The 19,877-nt window shown below is 38.8% G+C and overlaps 1 protein-coding gene across 1 annotated transcript in view; it reads right to left on the bottom strand.

The window, feature by feature from the left end:
- Nucleotides 1-340: 340 nt before the first annotated feature.
- Nucleotides 341-19,877, bottom strand: part of LOC146704710 (uncharacterized) — a 29,356-nt gene continuing 9,819 nt past the window's right edge. Inside the window, exons 25-45 of the mRNA XM_085465304.1 lie at nt 15,436-15,567; nt 14,997-15,228; nt 14,715-14,874; nt 6,107-14,683; nt 5,788-5,962; nt 5,456-5,703; nt 5,095-5,278; nt 4,814-5,009; nt 4,549-4,733; nt 4,319-4,388; nt 3,445-3,545; nt 3,276-3,307; nt 2,978-3,155; nt 2,764-2,868; nt 1,743-1,783; nt 1,533-1,649; nt 1,339-1,437; nt 1,098-1,226; nt 975-1,014; nt 778-895; nt 341-685 (exon numbers count right to left, since the gene is read on the bottom strand). Coding sequence (XP_085321430.1) covers nt 475-685; nt 778-895; nt 975-1,014; nt 1,098-1,226; nt 1,339-1,437; nt 1,533-1,649; nt 1,743-1,783; nt 2,764-2,868; nt 2,978-3,155; nt 3,276-3,307; nt 3,445-3,545; nt 4,319-4,388; nt 4,549-4,733; nt 4,814-5,009; nt 5,095-5,278; nt 5,456-5,703; nt 5,788-5,962; nt 6,107-14,683; nt 14,715-14,874; nt 14,997-15,228; nt 15,436-15,567 — 11,330 coding nt within the window. The 3' untranslated portion in view covers nt 341-474. The remainder of the gene's footprint in view (nt 686-777; nt 896-974; nt 1,015-1,097; nt 1,227-1,338; nt 1,438-1,532; nt 1,650-1,742; nt 1,784-2,763; nt 2,869-2,977; nt 3,156-3,275; nt 3,308-3,444; nt 3,546-4,318; nt 4,389-4,548; nt 4,734-4,813; nt 5,010-5,094; nt 5,279-5,455; nt 5,704-5,787; nt 5,963-6,106; nt 14,684-14,714; nt 14,875-14,996; nt 15,229-15,435; nt 15,568-19,877) is intronic.

Here is a 19,877-nt window from a genome sequence, read left to right on the forward strand (position 1 = left end):
AGCCTTCTCAGAACAGTTGAAGCCGTTATAGATGCAAAAGATGGGCCAACATCTTATTAAATTCTATAGATTAAGAATGGGATGTTACTCAAGTTCATCTGTGTGAATGATCCAAATACTTTTAGCAATATAGTGTGGCTCTTCTTTGTTCTTCCTGACAGTTCATTTTTGTCCTTGGAGGGGCTCTCATCTACCTGCTTGATAAAATTTAAATTAACTTTGTAATTCCATTTGTGTGCATGTATTAGGTTTAAACATCACCAATGGCAAATAGTGTTTAAATACAGTCATACATGTTTAAGTAGCTCAAAGCAGACATTGAAAACAATGAGACTTGAACTGAGTTGCATGCTTTTTATTGAATCAATTTTCATAAATGCTCTCCTTATATTGGCATTTATTTTGTAGATATTTAATGATTGCTTTAATAATATTGGAGGACATATCTACATCCCTCACACACAGACTGGTTTATCACAGCAGTGTGAAGCTTCGCTTCCTGCGAATATGATGTCCAGCAGCTGTGGTGCACTCTGTGTTGGTACAACCACACTGCTGCACATACATGTATGTGAAGGAGGCACTGTGTCCATTTGGGCAGACCAGGTCTACAGTGCGATTGCTGTAGCTTGTCTCCTTACAGCAGGAGCAAGAATGCTGCATAGCTGCTGCTGCTTTAGAGTACCTAAATAAAGAAGAACATGAGTTAAATTAATACTTAAACTATATAACAGTATTTTTAAAAACTTTCCAGGGTAAATGTAATATTATCCTTACATGGTGTAAGTGTTGCAGGATCCTTGACAATACGGCATATCTACCTCCTGGGCAGACCAACAATTGTTGTGTGTAATATTGATTTTCATGAACATTAACTTGCATGGCTTCTCCAAACCTTTTCATAAAAAAAGCGCAGTTAGCCTATTTTAATTTAAGTATCTTAAACCCAAAACAAACTAACATGATATACTCACAAATTTTACAACAGCCATTTGCTGCAGTTTGAATTGTGCCCTAGGAAGGAAAATATACAACATTAACAAAAGTTGTTCAACTTCTGTTCACTCCGATAAAATATTAAAAACAGGGATACTTACAGGTTGGCAGTTGCTCTCATTGAATACTGAGCAGACTGTGTGTGAAGTGCTTATTGTTAAGATCTCACCATTCTTAACACATTTATATTCATCACACCTATTCTCAGATGGTGACCAGGTTTCTCCTTGCTGAAGATAAATGAGACAGATATATATACACACACATACACTTGTAAAACAAAGCAGGGAATCACTGGTTTAGACTAATAAACATAAGCATGTGGCCTTGCAGCCAACTTACAGACAAGAGTTGCTTGGCTCCGTTAATATTGACAACACAGTGTGTTTGCTCACACTTCCCGCAGCATTCATCTGAATCAGTTTTCACATATTCATATCCCTGATAGATAAAGAGAGGGGGCACATTTTGGTTGCCAAGTGCAATACAATAAGGCTTCATCTACAGTGCTTTTGTTTAAACTGGGGTTTCCTTACCATATCACAAGTTTTGTTACATTCCTGATCCTTACAAATTACTTTGAATACATTAGAATTTTGTTCAGCCACGCAGGTGCAATCCTGACATACAGACCCAGGAACTGAAGAACCAGGCTAGCAGATAAACAGAAAATAGTCGTACAGAATTATGTGAAGCAGAAATCCTTAAAGACTAAAAAGATAACAAATCACATGCTTCTTCTTTACCTGATATTCAGTCTCATTGTGAACACAAACCTTTTTAGGTACTGGGAAAAAGTAAAAAAGAATATTACGATAAGTGACAATGCTAATGTTACCATTAAAAATTTGACTAGCTGACTAGTCTAAAACTAAGAAACACTAAGATATCAACCCAAATTTGAGAACAATTGTGTCAAATGTCAAAACCTCATTAAACAAAGCATTTGAAACCACTAATCACATTCTTCATTAATGAATCATGTGCTTAACTGTGCAACACCTTACATCATGTGTTAACAACATTGCAGGTTATACTCTGGACAACGAAGAAGAAAAACAACTAAAATAAGCTGATGTTAAATAAGATGTAAAAACACTTTAAAACAAAATGTTCATCTATTATTAACATAAGACAAATTAACATCCAAAAAAACCTAATAAACTGCAACTTACAGTGTTGTGTATTGTGCTGTGCAATATGAACGATGTACGCTCTTCAAAAATTCATGACAATAAATGTCATTCATTTAAATAAAAGTTAAAATCTAAAATAACAAAATGATAACTCATCCATACATTTTCTTCTTATTATCTGAAATTGGGTCATGTAGGTGGTAGTTAAGCAGGGGAATGTCCAGAGCTGTCACCTCCTCCAGCTTATCTGAGATTAGTTGATCAGGCCAGCCAAGAGACAGCATTGTCCTGTGTTTATGCCAGGGCCTCCTTACAGTAGAAAATTCCTGGTTGCAACAACTCACCCAAGAGACACCCACCTCAACTGGCTTCTTTTACTATTTTGTGGAGGAGTGGGGGCTTTACTCTGAACCCCTCACAAATAATTGAACTCCCCACCCTATTGCTAAGGGAATGTCCATCAATCTTTGGAGAAAGCCTAGTTCCCTCCATTGTTGTAAACAAAAATTTAAAGGAATTGGGTTTCAATTAAAATGTAAAACAATTCCATTAAATGATTAGTATGTCTTGTACTGACTAGTGACAATAGCAATAGCAATTAGTCAGCTGGTCACACAGACTCCCTACTTACCACACGTCAGTTTTGAACAGCATTTTCCCTCAGGAACAGTAACAACTGGGGTTTCTCCAATTGAACAGGTCCTGTGTATGTTTTGGCAACTGCTAGGTTTACACTCTGTGAAGATGATTAAACAATTATTAAGAGCCACGTTCAAGAATTAACATCAACCAAAAATAACTAACAAATTAAACATAAATGTATGCCTTGATGCTACAAGTCTTACGGCAAACAGGGATAGAGCAGCATGGGTCTGATGGATCAGTTTGGTTGATGAGGAAAAATCCATCATCAGAGCATTCTGTAATTTTTGGTTTTGGGCACTGCTTAGGCTTGCAAGACACACTCTTTGTAGATTCTTCACACGTGCAGTACTGACATTTTAGCTCAAATCTTTCATTGAACTGAAAAAAAAAAACATATTACTGTGGTTTACTTTCTAAGGACATTTAATTTACTATTTGATGACTGTCTCTTGCGGTTAAAAAATACAGGTTAGGATTTTAACAGAAGACTTTGCTCACCTCACGTGAATTACCGTTAGTATCAAGACATCCTGTTAAAGCACAAGTATTTAAGTATAGCAATTTCTTATGTTTCAAGTTTTCCTCCACACCCCCACACAGATCAAAAGCATCAGAATATTGCACATTCACAAAAATGGTAAAACTTGGGCAATTATGCCACACTTACCACATGTTTTCACACATATGTTGGAGTGTTTGCTGAAAAGTATCATTCCTTCAGGACAAAAGCATCCCTCAGTAGTGAAGTTCATGGTGGGTTCATAAGGACTAAAATATTCAACCATCGAAAAAGAGCATTATGCCTTTTAAGTTGCTAAAATATTGCAGTTGTCGTGTTATTAATATTTCTTTTTACATATTTTTTGTGGTCCAGTAAAAAAAAACAGGGCCAGTAAACGTCTGATCTACTGGCCCTTGTTACCCAGTCAGTGCAAAATGTTACGTTAATGACTGTACCACAAGACAAATAATTCAGTAATAGTGGTAATATGAAATGCAAACAAGTAAGTGTGTCAAATAGAACAAAAGATACACTATTGGAAGACTAAACCTGGATGTCTGTTCGAAAACTGATGGACACTTTGAATTTAAACTACTTTAACAATGGATAAATGGGTAAATTAAAAAAAAAAACATGTGGTGGTAGAGTGCAGTTTTTGCTCAGTTGTGTGAGGAGAAGTGAGTTATTAAGAAAACATCACTAACTCCTTTAGTAATAACAATACTTGTAATAAGTGTATCCTGTTTGTAGTTTTGTAGTGGAGACCTGGAGACCTGGCTCTGCCCTGTGCACCTATGATCTACAAGCACTATGACAACAGTAATAAAGATATATTCATTAACCTTATCCAAATTGTTTTAAAGCTGTATAGGTTACAAAGTCGTGTTTGTTTTATTTACTGTTTAAATCTTTTCCCCTAAGAAACACATCTATAGGACACTCTATAATTGCTTCTTAAATAAATTTGTACTGCCTGCTATGACCATAGTCTAAGGAAATGCTTGGGTACTCAATTAAAGCCTTTTCCATTATAACTTACTTGTTTTCACAGGTTGGCTGATTTGCAGGACCACAATTTTTATAAACCTTTTCTGATGGGCAGGCACTGTCTGTCCATGAAATATAAAAAAAAAAACAATAAAAACATACATACATTTTATTGTATAACATGTATGGTAGTCTGTTTGTGTGCTAATTGCCATAAGATTAAAAAAAATATTACCTCCAACAATCCCAACATTTACAATGAAATAATGCAAACTTGCTTACCACACCACTTTTTTGTTTTGGTGTGGTTCCTCCAGTAAATGCAAATGCCAGCCTGAGCACAGGCTGATGCATAAATCTGCAAACTCGTACATAGAACTTCTGTTTTGTTAAGATTGAGGCAATCAAAAATGCAACCTCTGTAAAAATTTTCTGGAGAGATAATAGGATGGCACTCTGCAAAGAGACTGTAAAAAAAAAGACAAAAATGAAGCTATTGTGTCTTAAATACAAACAGTATGGAAATAAACTGCTAAATAATGTCTACCTGCTCTTAAGCAGCTCACACATGGAGTCGTTGCATGAATGTGGAGGTGGAGGTGGAGGTAGAGGTGGAGGTGGTACAGTACAGTTGCGTCGGCCAATTTCTTTTGCAGTCCAGTGGTCAGCCATCACTGAACAATCTTTCACCAGCTGACCTCCAGGCAACATGCAGTCATCAGTCTTGTTATTGTTGCATGTTCCTGACAGTAATCATAAAAATGTAATATTTTTGTTTGCCTGAAACCACGGATTAAGCAATGTGGCTACTTAAGAAGGAGCTCTTACCACAATGACCTTGGGTGTTTTTGCCAAAATATTTATATGGAAGATTAATACTGAAACCAGTCCTTCCAAATGTAATGACCACTTCTAGTAAAGTGATCTCCAAAACTAAGTCCAAGCCTGAATTCATGATCCTAATGTCATCCTGAAAATAAGGTAGTTTCAGACGTACTTGATGCTCCAGTGCCTACAAAACAAAAAAGTGAAATGGTAATAAATTACAATATATACTCTAAAACAACATCTAGCTTTTCTATTTGGTTCCCTTATATCTTTGAATCCTTTAGAGAAATACAAATAAATGCTGTGTAAGAAAAGAAATATCAACGCAATAACTGTGAATCATTGGAGTGCCTTGTTTTACCTCCAAATCTGCTCTTCCACTTAGGTTATGGTTTGTCAAATTGAAAACATGGGATCCATAGGAAATAATTATAGATCGAGGACAGGAAACGTGTAAAGCAGGATCACACAACACGTTATCAATGTAAACCTTTAAGTGATGCTTTGCTACAATTTCTTCCATTAAAACATAAGTACAGCTTCCTTGATAACTGTAGTAAAAGCCATCAAAGGTAATGTAATGTGGATCTCCCCATCCTTGACATTCACCTGAAAAGATAGAAAAGGTTTAAAATCTAAAATGTACTTTTAATAAAGTAAATGGAAAAATATTTTAACCACAGTAAAACTTACAGTCACAAACGTAGTGTTGACAGCACTGGAACTCATCATAGATAAGAACTGGGTTTTTTTCATTGGTACAAGTTATATCCTTAATAGGTGGACATTTATTTGGGACTATTTCAAATTTATTGTAGCCTATGCATTTTGCCATATTGCAGTTCCCAAGATGATAAAGCCCTTTATCCTGGCATAGAGGGAGAAAAAGTCAAGTATCTTAGCTAGGTCTGGTTCAGAAGGGTATGCTATGTACATATTAGAAAACAATACAACAGAGATTCAAAAATTAAAGTACATGTTTGTATCACTTTAAGTTGGTATATACTCATACCGTTGGTGTACCGGGACAATATGGACGTTTGGTAGTTGGTGTTGATGTTGGGGTTGTAGTAGTTGGTGTTCCAGTTGTAGTTGTAGATTGAGTTGTTGTTGTAGATATTGGTGTTGTAGTAGTTGGTGTTTCAGTTGTAGTTGTAGACTGAGTTGGCGTGGTTGTAGATGTTGGTGTTGTAGTAGTTGGTGTTCCTGTTGTGGTTGTTGTAGATGTTGGGGTTGTAGTAGTTGCTGTTCCAGTTGTAGTTGTAGACTGAGTAGGCGTGGTTGTAGATGTTGGGGTTGTAGTAGTTGGTGTTCCTGTTGTGGTTGTTGTAGATGTTGGGGTTGTAGTAGTTGGTGTTTCAGTTGTAGTTGTAGACTGAGTAGGCGTGGTTGTAGATGTTGGGGTTGTAGTAGTTGGTGTTCCAGTTGTAGTTGTAGACTGAGTAGGCGTGGTTGTAGATGTTGGGGTTTTAGTAGTTGGTGTTCCTGTTGTGGTTGTTGTAGATGTTGGGGTTGTAGTAGTTGCTGTTCCAGTTGTAGTTGTAGACTGAGTAGGCGTGGTTGTAGATGTTGGGGTTGTAGTAGTTGGTGTTCCTGTTGTGGTTGTTGTAGATGTTGGGGTTGTAGTAGTTGCTGTTCCAGTTGTAGTTGTAGACTGAGTAGGCGTGGTTGTAGATGTTGGGGTTGTAGTAGTTGGTGTTCCTGTTGTGGCTGTTGTAGATGTTGGGGTTGTAGTAGTTGGTGTTTCAGTTGTAGTTGTAGACTGAGTAGGCGTGGTCGTAGATGTTGGGGTTGTAGTAGTTGGTGTTCCTGTTGTGGTTGTTGTAGATGTTGGGGTTGTAGTAGTTGCTGTTCCAGTTGTAGTTGTAGACTGAGTAGGCGTGGTTGTAGATGTTGGGGTTGTAGTAGTTGGTGTTCCTGTTGAGGTTGTTGTAGATGTTGGGGTTGTAGTAGTTGGTGTTGTAGTTGTAGACCGAGTTGTTGTTGTAGATGTTGGGGTTGTAGTAGTTGGTGTTCCAGTTGAAGTTGTAGATTGAGTAGGCATTGTTGTAGATGTTGGTGTTGTAGTAGTTGGTGTTTCAGTTGTAGTTGTAGACCAAGTTGTAGTTGTTATACATATCCTCTTGGGTCTACAACATTTTACCCTGATCTTGTAGTTAAAGCATTTTCCAGGATTCGTAGGCTGATCCTCTTTTTTACACATTAACCCATTTTTTAAATCACAGGTAACAACTGGCCTGTTTTTCTTCTTAATTGAGTTCAGATAGTCAGTTAAGTTCATTTCAGGATATTCAGTTGACCTACACTCTATCTCCGTGGGATTTTCACAAATTTCTTTACCACTGTCTTTGATGTTCTTGTATGATTCAATGTCATTTTCGTTGTTCTTTTCAGGGTTATCTTCATCATACCATGGTGACCAATAACAATATTCTGTCACGGTTGACTGGCACATTGTAGTAGTTGGTGTTCCAGTTGTAGTTGTAGACTGAGTTGTTGTTGTAGATGTTGTGGTTGTAGTAGTTGGTGTTCCTGTTGTGGTTGTAGACTGAGTTGGCGTGGTTGTAGATGTTGGTGTTGTAGAAGTTGGTGTTTCGGTTGTAGTTGTAGACTGAGTTGGCGTGATTGTAGATGTTGGGGTTGTAGTAGTTGGTGTTCCTGTTGTGGTTGTAGACTGAGTTGGCGTGGTTGTAGATGTTGGTGTTGTAGAAGTTGGTGTTTCGGTTGTAGTTGTAGACTGAGTTGGCGTGGTTGTAGATGTTGGTGTTGTAGTAGTTGGTGTTGCAGTTGTAGTTGTAGACTGAGTTGTTGTTGTAGATGTTGTGGTTGTAGTAGTTGGTGTTCCTGTTGTGGTTGTAGACTGAGTTGGCGTGGTTGTAGATGTTGGTGTTGTAGAAGTTGGTGTTTCGGTTGTAGTTGTAGACTGAGTTGGCGTGATTGTAGATGTTGGGGTTGTAGTAGTTGGTGTTCCTGTTGTGGTTGTAGACTGAGTTGGCGTGGTTGTAGATGTTGGTGTTGTAGAAGTTGGTGTTTCGGTTGTAGTTGTAGACTGAGTAGGCATTGTTGTAGATGTTGGGGTTGTAGTAGTTGGTGTTTCAGTTGTAGTTGTAGACCAAGTTGTAGTTGTTATACATATCCTCTTGGGTCTACAACATTTTACCCTGATCTTGTAGTTAAAGCATTTTCCAGGATTCGTAGGCTGATCCTCTTTTTTACACATTAACCCATTTTTTAAATCACAGGTAACAACTGGCCTGTTTTTCTTCTTAATTGAGTTCAGATAGTCAGTTAAGTTCATTTCAGGATATTCAGTTGACCTACACTCTATCTCCGTGGGATTTTCACAAATTTCTTTACCACTGTCTTTGATGTTCTTGTATGATTCAATGTCATTTTCGTTGTTCTTTTCAGGGTTATCTTCATCATACCATGGTGACCAATAACAATATTCTGTCACGGTTGACTGGCACATTGTAGTAGTTGGTGTTCCAGTTGTAGTTGTAGACTGAGTTGTTGTTGTAGATGTTGTGGTTGTAGTAGTTGGTGTTCCTGTTGTGGTTGTAGACTGAGTTGGCGTGGTTGTAGATGTTGGTGTTGTAGAAGTTGGTGTTTCAGTTGTAGTTGTAGACTGAGTTGGCGTGATTGTAGATGTTGGGGTTGTAGTAGTTGGTGTTCCTGTTGTGGTTGTAGACTGAGTTGGCGTGGTTGTAGATGTTGGTGTTGTAGAAGTTGGTGTTTCGGTTGTAGTTGTAGACTGAGTTGGCGTGATTGTAGATGTTGGGGTTGTAGTAGTTGGTGTTGCAGTTGTAGTTGTAGACTGAGTTGTTGTTGTAGATGTTGGGGTTGTAGTAGTTGCTGTTCCAGTTGTAGTTGTAGATTGTGTAGGCGTGGTTGTAGATGTTGGTGTTGTAGTAGTTGGTGTTGCAGTTGTAGTTGTAGACTGAGTTGTTGTTGTAGATGTTGGGGTTGTAGTAGTTGGTGTTTCAGTTGTAGTTGTAGACTGAGTAGGCGTTGTTGTAGATGTTGGGGTTGTAGTAGTTGGTGTTCCAGTTGTAGTTGTAGACTGAGTTGTTGTTGTAGATGTTGTGGTTGTAGTAGTTGGTGTTCCTGTTGTGGTTGTAGTAGTTGGTGTTGCAGTTGTAGTTGTAGACTGAGTTGTAGTTGTTATACATATCCTCTTGGGTCTACAACATTTTACCCTGATCTTGTAGTTAAAGCATTTTCCAGGATTCGTAGGCTGATCCTCTTTTTTACACATTAACCCATTGTTTAAATCACAAGTAACAACTGGCCTGTTTTTCTTCTTAATTGAGTTCAGATAGTCAGTTAAGTTCATTTCAGGATATTCAGTTGACCTACACTCTATCTCCGTGGGATTTTCACAAATTTCTTTACCACTGTCTTTGATGTTCTTGTATGATTCAATGTCATTTTCGTTGTTCTTTTCAGGGTTATCTTCATCATACCATGGTGACCAATAACAATATTCTGTCACGGTTGACTGGCACATTGTAGTAGTTGGTGTTCCAGTTGTAGTTGTAGACTGAGTTGTTGTTGTAGATGTTGGGGTTGTAGTAGTTGGTGTTCCTGTTGTGGTTGTAGATGTTGGGGTTGTAGTAGTTGGTGTTGCAGTTGTAGTTGTAGACTGAGTTGTTGTTGTAGATGTTGGGGTTGTAGTAGTTGGTGTTGCAGTTGTAGTTGTAGACTGAGTAGGCGTGGTTGTAGAGGTTGGGGTTGTAGTAGTTGGTGTTCCTGTTGTGGTTGTTGTAGATGTTGGGGTTGTAGTAGTTGCTGTTCCAGTTGTAGTTGTAGACTGAGTAGGCGTAGTTGTAGATGTTGGGGTTGTAGAAGTTGGTGTTTCGGTTGTAGTTGTAGACTGAGTTGGCGTGGTTGTAGATGTTGGGGTTGTAGAAGTTGGTGTTTCGGTTGTAGTTGTAGACTGAGTTGGCGTGATTGTAGATGTTGGGGTTGTAGTAGTTGGTGTTGCAGTTGTAGTTGTAGACTGAGTTGTTGTTGTAGATGTTGGGGTTGTAGTAGTTGCTGTTCCAGTTGTAGTTGTAGATTGTGTAGGCGTGGTTGTAGATGTTGGTGTTGTAGAAGTTGGTGTTTCGGTTGTAGTTGTAGACTGAGTCGTTGTTGTAGATGTTGGGGTTGTAGTAGTTGGTGTTTCAGTTGTAGTTGTAGACTGAGTAGGCGTTGTTGTAGATGTTGGGGTTGTAGTAGTTGGTGTTTCAGTTGTAGTTGTAGACTGAGTAGGCGTTGTTGTAGATGTTGGGGTTGTAGTAGTTGGTGTTTCAGTTGTAGTTGTAGACCAAGTTGTAGTTGTTATACATATCCTCTTGGGTCTACAACATTTTACCCTGATCTTGTAGTTAAAGCATTTTCCAGGATTCGTAGGCTGATCCTCTTTTTTACACATTAACCCATTTTTTAAATCACAGGTAACAACTGGCCTGTTTTTCTTCTTAATTGAGTTCAGATAGTCAGTTAAGTTCATTTCAGGATATTCAGTTGACCTACACTCTATCTCCGTGGGATTTTCACAAATTTCTTTACCACTGTCTTTGATGTTCTTGTATGATTCAATGTCATTTTCGTTGTTCTTTTCAGGGTTATCTTCATCATACCATGGTGACCAATAACAATATTCTGTTACGGTTGACTGGCACATTGTAGTAGTTGGTGTTCCAGTTGTAGTTGTAGACTGAGTTGTTGTTGTAGATGTTGTGGTTGTAGTAGTTGGTGTTCCTGTTGTGGTTGTAGATGTTGGGGTTGTAGTAGTTGGTGTTGCAGTTGTAGTTGTAGACTGAGTTGTTGTTGTAGATGTTGGGGTTGTAGTAGTTGGTGTTGCAGTTGTAGTTGTAGACTGAGTAGGCGTGGTTGTAGAGGTTGGGGTTGTAGTAGTTGGTGTTCCTGTTGTGGTTGTTGTAGATGTTGGGGTTGTAGTAGTTGCTGTTCCAGTTGTAGTTGTAGACTGAGTAGGCGTAGTTGTAGATGTTGGGGTTGTAGAAGTTGGTGTTTCGGTTGTAGTTGTAGACTGAGTTGGCGTGGTTGTAGATGTTGGGGTTGTAGAAGTTGGTGTTTCGGTTGTAGTTGTAGACTGAGTTGGCGTGATTGTAGATGTTGGGGTTGTAGTAGTTGGTGTTGCAGTTGTAGTTGTAGACTGAGTTGTTGTTGTAGATGTTGGGGTTGTAGTAGTTGCTGTTCCAGTTGTAGTTGTAGATTGTGTAGGCGTGGTTGTAGATGTTGGTGTTGTAGAAGTTGGTGTTTCGGTTGTAGTTGTAGACTGAGTCGTTGTTGTAGATGTTGGGGTTGTAGTAGTTGGTGTTTCAGTTGTAGTTGTAGACTGAGTAGGCGTTGTTGTAGATGTTGGGGTTGTAGTAGTTGGTGTTTCAGTTGTAGTTGTAGACTGAGTAGGCGTTGTTGTAGATGTTGGGGTTGTAGTAGTTGGTGTTTCAGTTGTAGTTGTAGACCAAGTTGTAGTTGTTATACATATCCTCTTGGGTCTACAACATTTTACCCTGATCTTGTAGTTAAAGCATTTTCCAGGATTCGTAGGCTGATCCTCTTTTTTACACATTAACCCATTTTTTAAATCACAGGTAACAACTGGCCTGTTTTTCTTCTTAATTGAGTTCAGATAGTCAGTTAAGTTCATTTCAGGATATTCAGTTGACCTACACTCTATCTCCGTGGGATTTTCACAAATTTCTTTACCACTGTCTTTGATGTTCTTGTATGATTCAATGTCATTTTCGTTGTTCTTTTCAGGGTTATCTTCATCATACCATGGTGACCAATAACAATATTCTGTTACGGTTGACTGGCACATTGTAGTAGTTGGTGTTCCAGTTGTAGTTGTAGACTGAGTTGTTGTTGTAGATGTTGTGGTTGTAGTAGTTGGTGTTCCTGTTGTGGTTGTAGTAGTTGGTGTTGCAGTTGTAGTTGTAGACTGAGTTGTAGTTGTTATACATATCCTCTTGGGTCTACAACATTTTACCCTGATCTTGTAGTTAAAGCATTTTCCAGGATTCGTAGGCTGATCCTCTTTTTTACACATTAACCCATTGTTTAAATCACAAGTAACAACTGGCCTGTTTTTCTTCTTAATTGAGTTCAGATAGTCAGTTAAGTTCATTTCAGGATATTCAGTTGACCTACACTCTATCTCCGTGGGATTTTCACAAATTTCTTTACCACTGTCTTTGATGTTCTTGTATGATTCAATGTCATTTTCGTTGTTCTTTTCAGGGTTATCTTCATCATACCATGGTGACCAATAACAATATTCTGTCACGGTTGACTGGCACATTGTAGTAGTTGGTGTTCCAGTTGTAGTTGTAGACTGAGTTGTTGTTGTAGATGTTGGGGTTGTAGTAGTTGGTGTTCCTGTTGTGGTTGTAGATGTTGGGGTTGTAGTAGTTGGTGTTGCAGTTGTAGTTGTAGACTGAGTTGTTGTTGTAGATGTTGGGGTTGTAGTAGTTGGTGTTGCAGTTGTAGTTGTAGACTGAGTAGGCGTGGTTGTAGAGGTTGGGGTTGTAGTAGTTGGTGTTCCTGTTGTGGTTGTTGTAGATGTTGGGGTTGTAGTAGTTGCTGTTCCAGTTGTAGTTGTAGACTGAGTAGGCGTAGTTGTAGATGTTGGGGTTGTAGAAGTTGGTGTTTCGGTTGTAGTTGTAGACTGAGTTGGCGTGGTTGTAGATGTTGGGGTTGTAGAAGTTGGTGTTTCGGTTGTAGTTGTAGACTGAGTTGGCGTGATTGTAGATGTTGGGGTTGTAGTAGTTGGTGTTGCAGTTGTAGTTGTAGACTGAGTTGTTGTTGTAGATGTTGGGGTTGTAGTAGTTGCTGTTCCAGTTGTAGTTGTAGATTGTGTAGGCGTGGTTGTAGATGTTGGTGTTGTAGAAGTTGGTGTTTCGGTTGTAGTTGTAGACTGAGTCGTTGTTGTAGATGTTGGGGTTGTAGTAGTTGGTGTTTCAGTTGTAGTTGTAGACTGAGTAGGCGTTGTTGTAGATGTTGGGGTTGTAGTAGTTGGTGTTTCAGTTGTAGTTGTAGACCAAGTTGTAGTTGTTATACATATCCTCTTGGGTCTACAACATTTTACCCTGATCTTGTAGTTAAAGCATTTTCCAGGATTCGTAGGCTGATCCTCTTTTTTACACATTAACCCATTTTTTAAATCACAGGTAACAACTGGCCTGTTTTTCTTCTTAATTGAGTTCAGATAGTCAGTTAAGTTCATTTCAGGATATTCAGTTGACCTACACTCTATCTCCGTGGGATTTTCACAAATTTCTTTACCACTGTCTTTGATGTTCTTGTATGATTCAATGTCATTTTCGTTGTTCTTTTCAGGGTTATCTTCATCATACCATGGTGACCAATAACAATATTCTGTTACGGTTGACTGGCACATTGTAGTAGTTGGTGTTCCAGTTGTAGTTGTAGACTGAGTTGTTGTTGTAGATGTTGTGGTTGTAGTAGTTGGTGTTCCTGTTGTGGTTGTAGTAGTTGGTGTTGCAGTTGTAGTTGTAGACTGAGTTGTAGTTGTTATACATATCCTCTTGGGTCTACAACATTTTACCCTGATCTTGTAGTTAAAGCATTTTCCAGGATTCGTAGGCTGATCCTCTTTTTTACACATTAACCCATTGTTTAAATCACAAGTAACAACTGGCCTGTTTTTCTTCTTAATTGAGTTCAGATAGTCAGTTAAGTTCATTTCAGGATATTCAGTTGACCTACACTCTATCTCCGTGGGATTTTCACAAATTTCTTTACCACTGTCTTTGATGTTCTTGTATGATTCAATGTCATTTTCGTTGTTCTTTTCAGGGTTATCTTCATCATACCATGGTGACCAATAACAATATTCTGTCACGGTTGACTGGCACATTGTAGTAGTTGGTGTTCCAGTTGTAGTTGTAGACTGAGTTGTTGTTGTAGATGTTGGGGTTGTAGTAGTTGGTGTTCCTGTTGTGGTTGTAGATGTTGGGGTTGTAGTAGTTGGTGTTGCAGTTGTAGTTGTAGACTGAGTTGTTGTTGTAGATGTTGGGGTTGTAGTAGTTGGTGTTGCAGTTGTAGACTGAGTTGTTGTTGTAGATGTTGGGGTTGTAGTAGTTGGTGTTGCAGTTGTAGTTGTAGACTGAGTAGGTGTGGTTGTAGAGGTTGGGGTTGTAGTAGTTGGTGTTCCTGTTGTGGTTGTTGTAGATGTTGGGGTTGTAGTAGTTGCTGTTCCATTTGTAGTTGTAGACTGAGTAGGCGTAGTTGTAGATGTTGGGGTTGTAGAAGTTGGTGTTTCGGTTGTAGTTGTAGACTGAGTTGGCGTGGTTGTAGATGTTGGGGTTGTAGAAGTTGGTGTTTCGGTTGTAGTTGTAGACTGAGTTGGCGTGATTGTAGATGTTGGGGTTGTAGTAGTTGGTGTTGCAGTTGTAGTTGTAGACTGAGTTGTTGTTGTAGATGTTGGGGTTGTAGTAGTTGCTGTTCCAGTTGTAGTTGTAGATTGTGTAGGCGTGGTTGTAGATGTTGGTGTTGTAGAAGTTGGTGTTTCGGTTGTAGTTGTAGACTGAGTCGTTGTTGTAGATGTTGGGGTTGTAGTAGTTGGTGTTGCAGTTGTAGTTGTAGACTGAGTTGTTGTTGTAGATGTTGGGGTTGTAGTAGTTGGTGTTGCAGTTGTAGACTGAGTTGTTGTTGTAGATGTTGGGGTTGTAGTAGTTGGTGTTGCAGTTGTAGTTGTAGACTGAGTAGGCGTGGTTGTAGAGGTTGGGGTTGTAGTAGTTGGTGTTCCTGTTGTGGTTGTTGTAGATGTTGGGGTTGTAGTAGTTGGTGTTGCAGTTGTAGTTGTAGACTGAGTTGTTGTTGTAGATGTTGGGGTTGTAGTAGTTGCTGTTCCAGTTGTAGTTGTAGACTGAGTAGGCGTGGTTGTAGATGTTGGGGTTGTAGTAGTTGGTGTTCCTGTTGTGGTTGTTGTAGATGTTTGGGTTGTAGTAGTTGGTGTTTCAGTTGTAGTTGTAGACTGAGTTGTTGTTGTTGTAGTAGGTATGGTTGTAGTTACATTCCTAATCTGTTCACATCTGTTCACGCAGCTGTTTGTATTCTCATCAAATATGGGCTTTTCGTCTGGGCATTTAGGGTAACAACCTGAATAATTGACCATTTAAAACTGAGTTACAATAGGTTACAAAGTTAATTACATTTCTGCACTAATCTCAATTTGTTGTGAATTAAAAAAACAAAAACAAAATCAACTTTTATAGCACAGTTGATAATAAGTTTAATATAAGTTATTTTCTGGTAATAGTTTCTTACAGAAATGAATGACAGTAGAAATGTATCAGTTCTGCTTACCTTCTAGCTTGGATATAAATTTAATACAATTTCCTTCTGCATAATTACAGGACCTGCACAATATGGGCGGAGGGCAATATTCATAGTGCCATGTACATTCACCTGGTTTATTGTAGTAATCGCAAAACACAGCTAGGAAAAAAAACAAAGAAAAAGGTGTATGAATTTTATAATGACTGGCTTTTCTGAATAAAATTTAGCCTTTAAATAAAATTTCTCTTGCAACCTTTCAGGAAATGTTAATATACTATTTTTCTTACGTTTCAGTTAGGTCATTTCCTTTAATTCTTTTTATTAATATAATAATACATTTAATTTAAAAAGCAACTTTTAAGACACCAAGGACATTTAACAATAGAATAAAGCACATTATAGACAAAATGAAGAACAATAAAAACAAAAAGCACAAGATAAAATAAACAAACAAGAGGTTCACAGTGATTTGAACAGTTGGGTTTTGAGTTGAGATTTAAACTGGGGGAGAGAACCAATGTTTCTTATGTCTGGGGGCAGAGAATTCCCCAGCCTGGTAGTAGAATAGCTGAAAGCTATGCTTCCCGTGGTGCTGAGGAAAAAAGAAGGCACATTAAGTTGGATAAAAGAAGAAGAAGACCAAAGTGAGAGGGCAGAAGAGGTAGTGCTTAAAAGTTCAATCGGGAACAAGGTTATTAAGGTCCTTGAAGGTGAGCAGAAGAAGTTTGTATATTATTTGGAATTTTACAGGAAGCCAGTGAAGTTCATGCAGAACAGGGGTGATGTGCTGGTAGGAGGGGGTTCTGGTAATAATGTGAGCAGCAGAGTTTTGAACCAGTTGAAGCTTCTGGAGGGATTTTTGAGGGAGACCATGCAAGAGAGAATTACAATAGTCAATGCGGGAGGTAACAAGACTATAGACAATGGACGTAGACTGGGTGGTAAGAGAAGGACATAATCGGTTAATGTTGCATAGATGGAAATAGGCAGAATGGGTGAGATTATTGATTTGAAATTTATAGGGTAGTGAACTGTCTAGGATGACACCAAGGCTCTTAACCTGAGGTGAAGGGAAAACTCTGGAGTTATCAGTAGTGAGTGAGAAATGATTTGCCTTCAAAAGGTTGGATTTAGTTTTGTAATCAGCTTAAGAGAAACTTAAGAAAAGCTAAACCAGGATTTTAATTCAGATAGGCATTCTGTAAGGGAAGAAGGTGGGAGGACGGAATCAGGCGTACAGGATAGATATAAGTGGGTGACATCAGAAAAACAGTGAAAGTGAAGAAAATATTTGTGGAAAATGGTGCCAAGAGGGAGGATGTATATTATCAGGGGAAGAGGTCCTAAGACTGAACCTTGGGGTACACCAGAAGTGACTGGGAATAGATGAGAGCGGAATGATTTGAGTTGAATAAACTGAGAGTGGCCAAGTAGATATGATTGGAACCAGGCTAGGGGTGTGTCAGAGATGCCAAGAGAGCAAAGTCTGTTTAGAAGGATGGAGTGAGAGATAGTGTTGAAGGCTGAACTCAGATCCAAAAGGACGAGAATGTTAAGAAGACCAGGGTCAGCTCTGAGTAAAAAATCATTAGTAACTTTAAGTAAAGGGATTTTCCCCACGGGGACCAATAAAGTACACTTTCTTTCTTTCTTTCTTTCTAAAGCAGTTTCTGTACTGTGACATGAGCGAAAAACATATTGAAATCTCTAGTAAATATTCTGATTATTAACCAGGTGTGAATGAAGTTGAACTGCATCTGTTTTTTCGAGTATTTTCAAAATGAAGGGTAGATTAGAAATCAGATGGAGGTTGTTAAAGTTTTTAGGATCCAAGGAAGGTTTTTTCAGAATAGGAGTGACTGAAGCAGTCTTGAATAAGGACGGAACGATACCATTCGTGAGTGAAGAGTGACTGATAGCAGAGATGAGTGGGAATAAGGAAGAGAGGCAGGATTTCACAAGCTCTGTAGGCAGAAGATCAAGATGACATGTGGCAGGCTTTGATTTGTATATGAACTCAGAAATATCAGATATATCAGGAAGATGAAAGGTGAAAAGGTTTCAAATTGGAGAAAAGGTTCTGAAGAGGGGGTAGACACAAGATTCAAACTGAGTTTCTGGTGAATGCAAAGCAAGTACATTCTAACAAATAGGGTTAAACCTGTCTCTGTGGAAGGGTGAAGAAGACACAAATATATGGGTCAAGTAGAAAAAGTAACTGAAGTATGCCTTTTAGCTTAGTTAAAATTAAAGTTTAACCAAAGGTGAGCACATCAAAAGAGACAGCCTGTAGTTAAATCATTTTCTACTATTTGTAGGTTGATTCTCCTTTTTTACACATACAGCATTATCAAGCATTATTATAGGTAAAAGCTGCCTTTTGTTTCTCTTTATAGTAAGGTTCACTATACAGTTATTTTCAGAATAGTCAGTTGAGCTACACCCAAGGGAAGGGCAGGAGTAGTTAGTGTGGATTTACAGTGTTGAGATACAATGGAACCCTGTGAAGGCCAGAGGACAATCACACAGCAACATGAGTGATCGCATGAAACTTTTCAGAGGAAAACACAGGACTTATGGGTAACGGATATCAAAAGAATGAGACACAAGAGGGAAGCACAGCTGGGACTACGCTAACAAAACAAGACAGGGAGGAAGCAAAACTGAATACATTAAACAAAGGACGTGGGACTATCAAAGTAAAAAAAGGAAGCAAGAGATGCACACAAAGACACAGAATGACACTTGCACCAGAAACAGACATGAAAACATACCAGCAGGGCTCTAGAGTGCGACCAATTTGGTCGCAAATACGACCAAATTTTTCAGTGGTGCGACTAAACAAAAATATTTGGTTGCACCTGTGTGACCAACTGTTCGGGTAGCAAAAAAAAAAAAAAAAATCTGCAACCTTCCCTGTGGTCAACAACAGACACACATTATGCCCCTATCGTGGACTAAACCAATCAGAGATCGTATGGGGCGGGACCTTTCTGATTGGCCGTGGTCCAGTTGAAAGTGCAGGTGGAAGTGGGAGGTGAGTATCTTGAATAAAGCGATATCGATTCATTAAATCCTGAATCGACTTTTAAATATAACTGTGTTTTGCCAGAAATGCCAGATTCTCAGATTAAAGCTCACAAAACCATTTCAACAACAACCAAACAGCAAATGAGAGCAGGTACACAGATTCCACACAAAGACGTAAACACAGAACGGACCGACGCATCAGAATCAACTTTGTCTTTCTCGGCTTTCTCACCCGACGGCCCGTAGACGGACACGCCGTCGGAGCTTAGCCATTCTGATGCGTCCGGTCCGCGCTGTGATTACGTCTTTTTGCGCTGATTCTGAGCTGCAGGTTTTGTCTCTCTTTCAACCAAAATTTACCGAGCCAGCAGCAAAAGAAGCAGCAAACTGCGCTTCACATTTGATCAATGTCATCATGAATTTTGCTGTTTTGAATCCACGACTATTAAAATCACACTTCATGCACAGCTAGCTCTCTCTCTCTCTCTCTCTGTACTTCAAGAACAGTTTCCCGTCTCCAATCTCTGTTTTCTGTATTATTCATTCGCTTATTACCCACCAGTCTACCGTTGTTTACAGTGCTGTCGGCTGCTGTCTTTTTCTTTTCTTTTTTTCACTTAAATGACCTCGGACAAGAAAGTCTATTTTTTCTGTTGTTCAATACTGAAGTAATTTAAACTTTATATGCAGAACATTGTAGAATATTTTTAAGGTTATATGCTATAAAAAGCCAGACCAGGAAAATCTCCTTCATGTTTTTCTGTGTTTTATTCTCAGTTACTTTCACACAAAGGCATCTGCTGTGATGTTCACAATTCTGATGAAGTCAGTACTGATAAATGATCAGAATTATAATATTTCTGACTGTCTGAGGCTAAGTTGAATCGAATCGGGACTTTGAAAACCGGAATCGAATGGATTATAGAAATCAGTGATGATACCCAGCCCTAGTGAGCAGCCTAGGCACGACAGAAGTGGATGTAGGTGTAATAGGAAAAGAACTATTGCTAACTTTTCTGTTAAGTTAAGGCCTGATCCTTAGTATTAAATTAAAGTAGTAAATTCATAGCCAGTGCTCTGACACGGTGTCATCAATCTTTGAATGCTGGAAAAGCACAGTGTATCCAGAAAAACACATTATATTATATAAATTATTATAAAATTTGTGTGCACCTAACTTTTGTGCCGGTACGCCTAACTTTAAAAAGTTAGGCGTAACTTTTTGCCATGGGCGTACCGGTACGCCTAACTTTAAAAAGTTAGGCGTACCGGTACGCCCATGGCAAAAAGTTAGTCTAGAGCCCTGACCAGACTAAGGAGACACATGGAACACAGGGGAAGTTCAGAAAACAGAACCATGAATCACAATAAATCAACAACAATAAATTGGAACATTAGAACAACAACACAGTCTAACGAGCGTGGAAAGAAAACAGGAG

Source organism: Copadichromis virginalis, linkage group LG7 (assembly GCF_057382275.1).
Source record: "Copadichromis virginalis isolate Kocher_CV1m ecotype Utaka linkage group LG7, C_Virginalis_male_GT1.1, whole genome shotgun sequence".
NCBI classification, from domain to species: Eukaryota; Metazoa; Chordata; class Actinopteri; order Cichliformes; family Cichlidae; genus Copadichromis; species Copadichromis virginalis.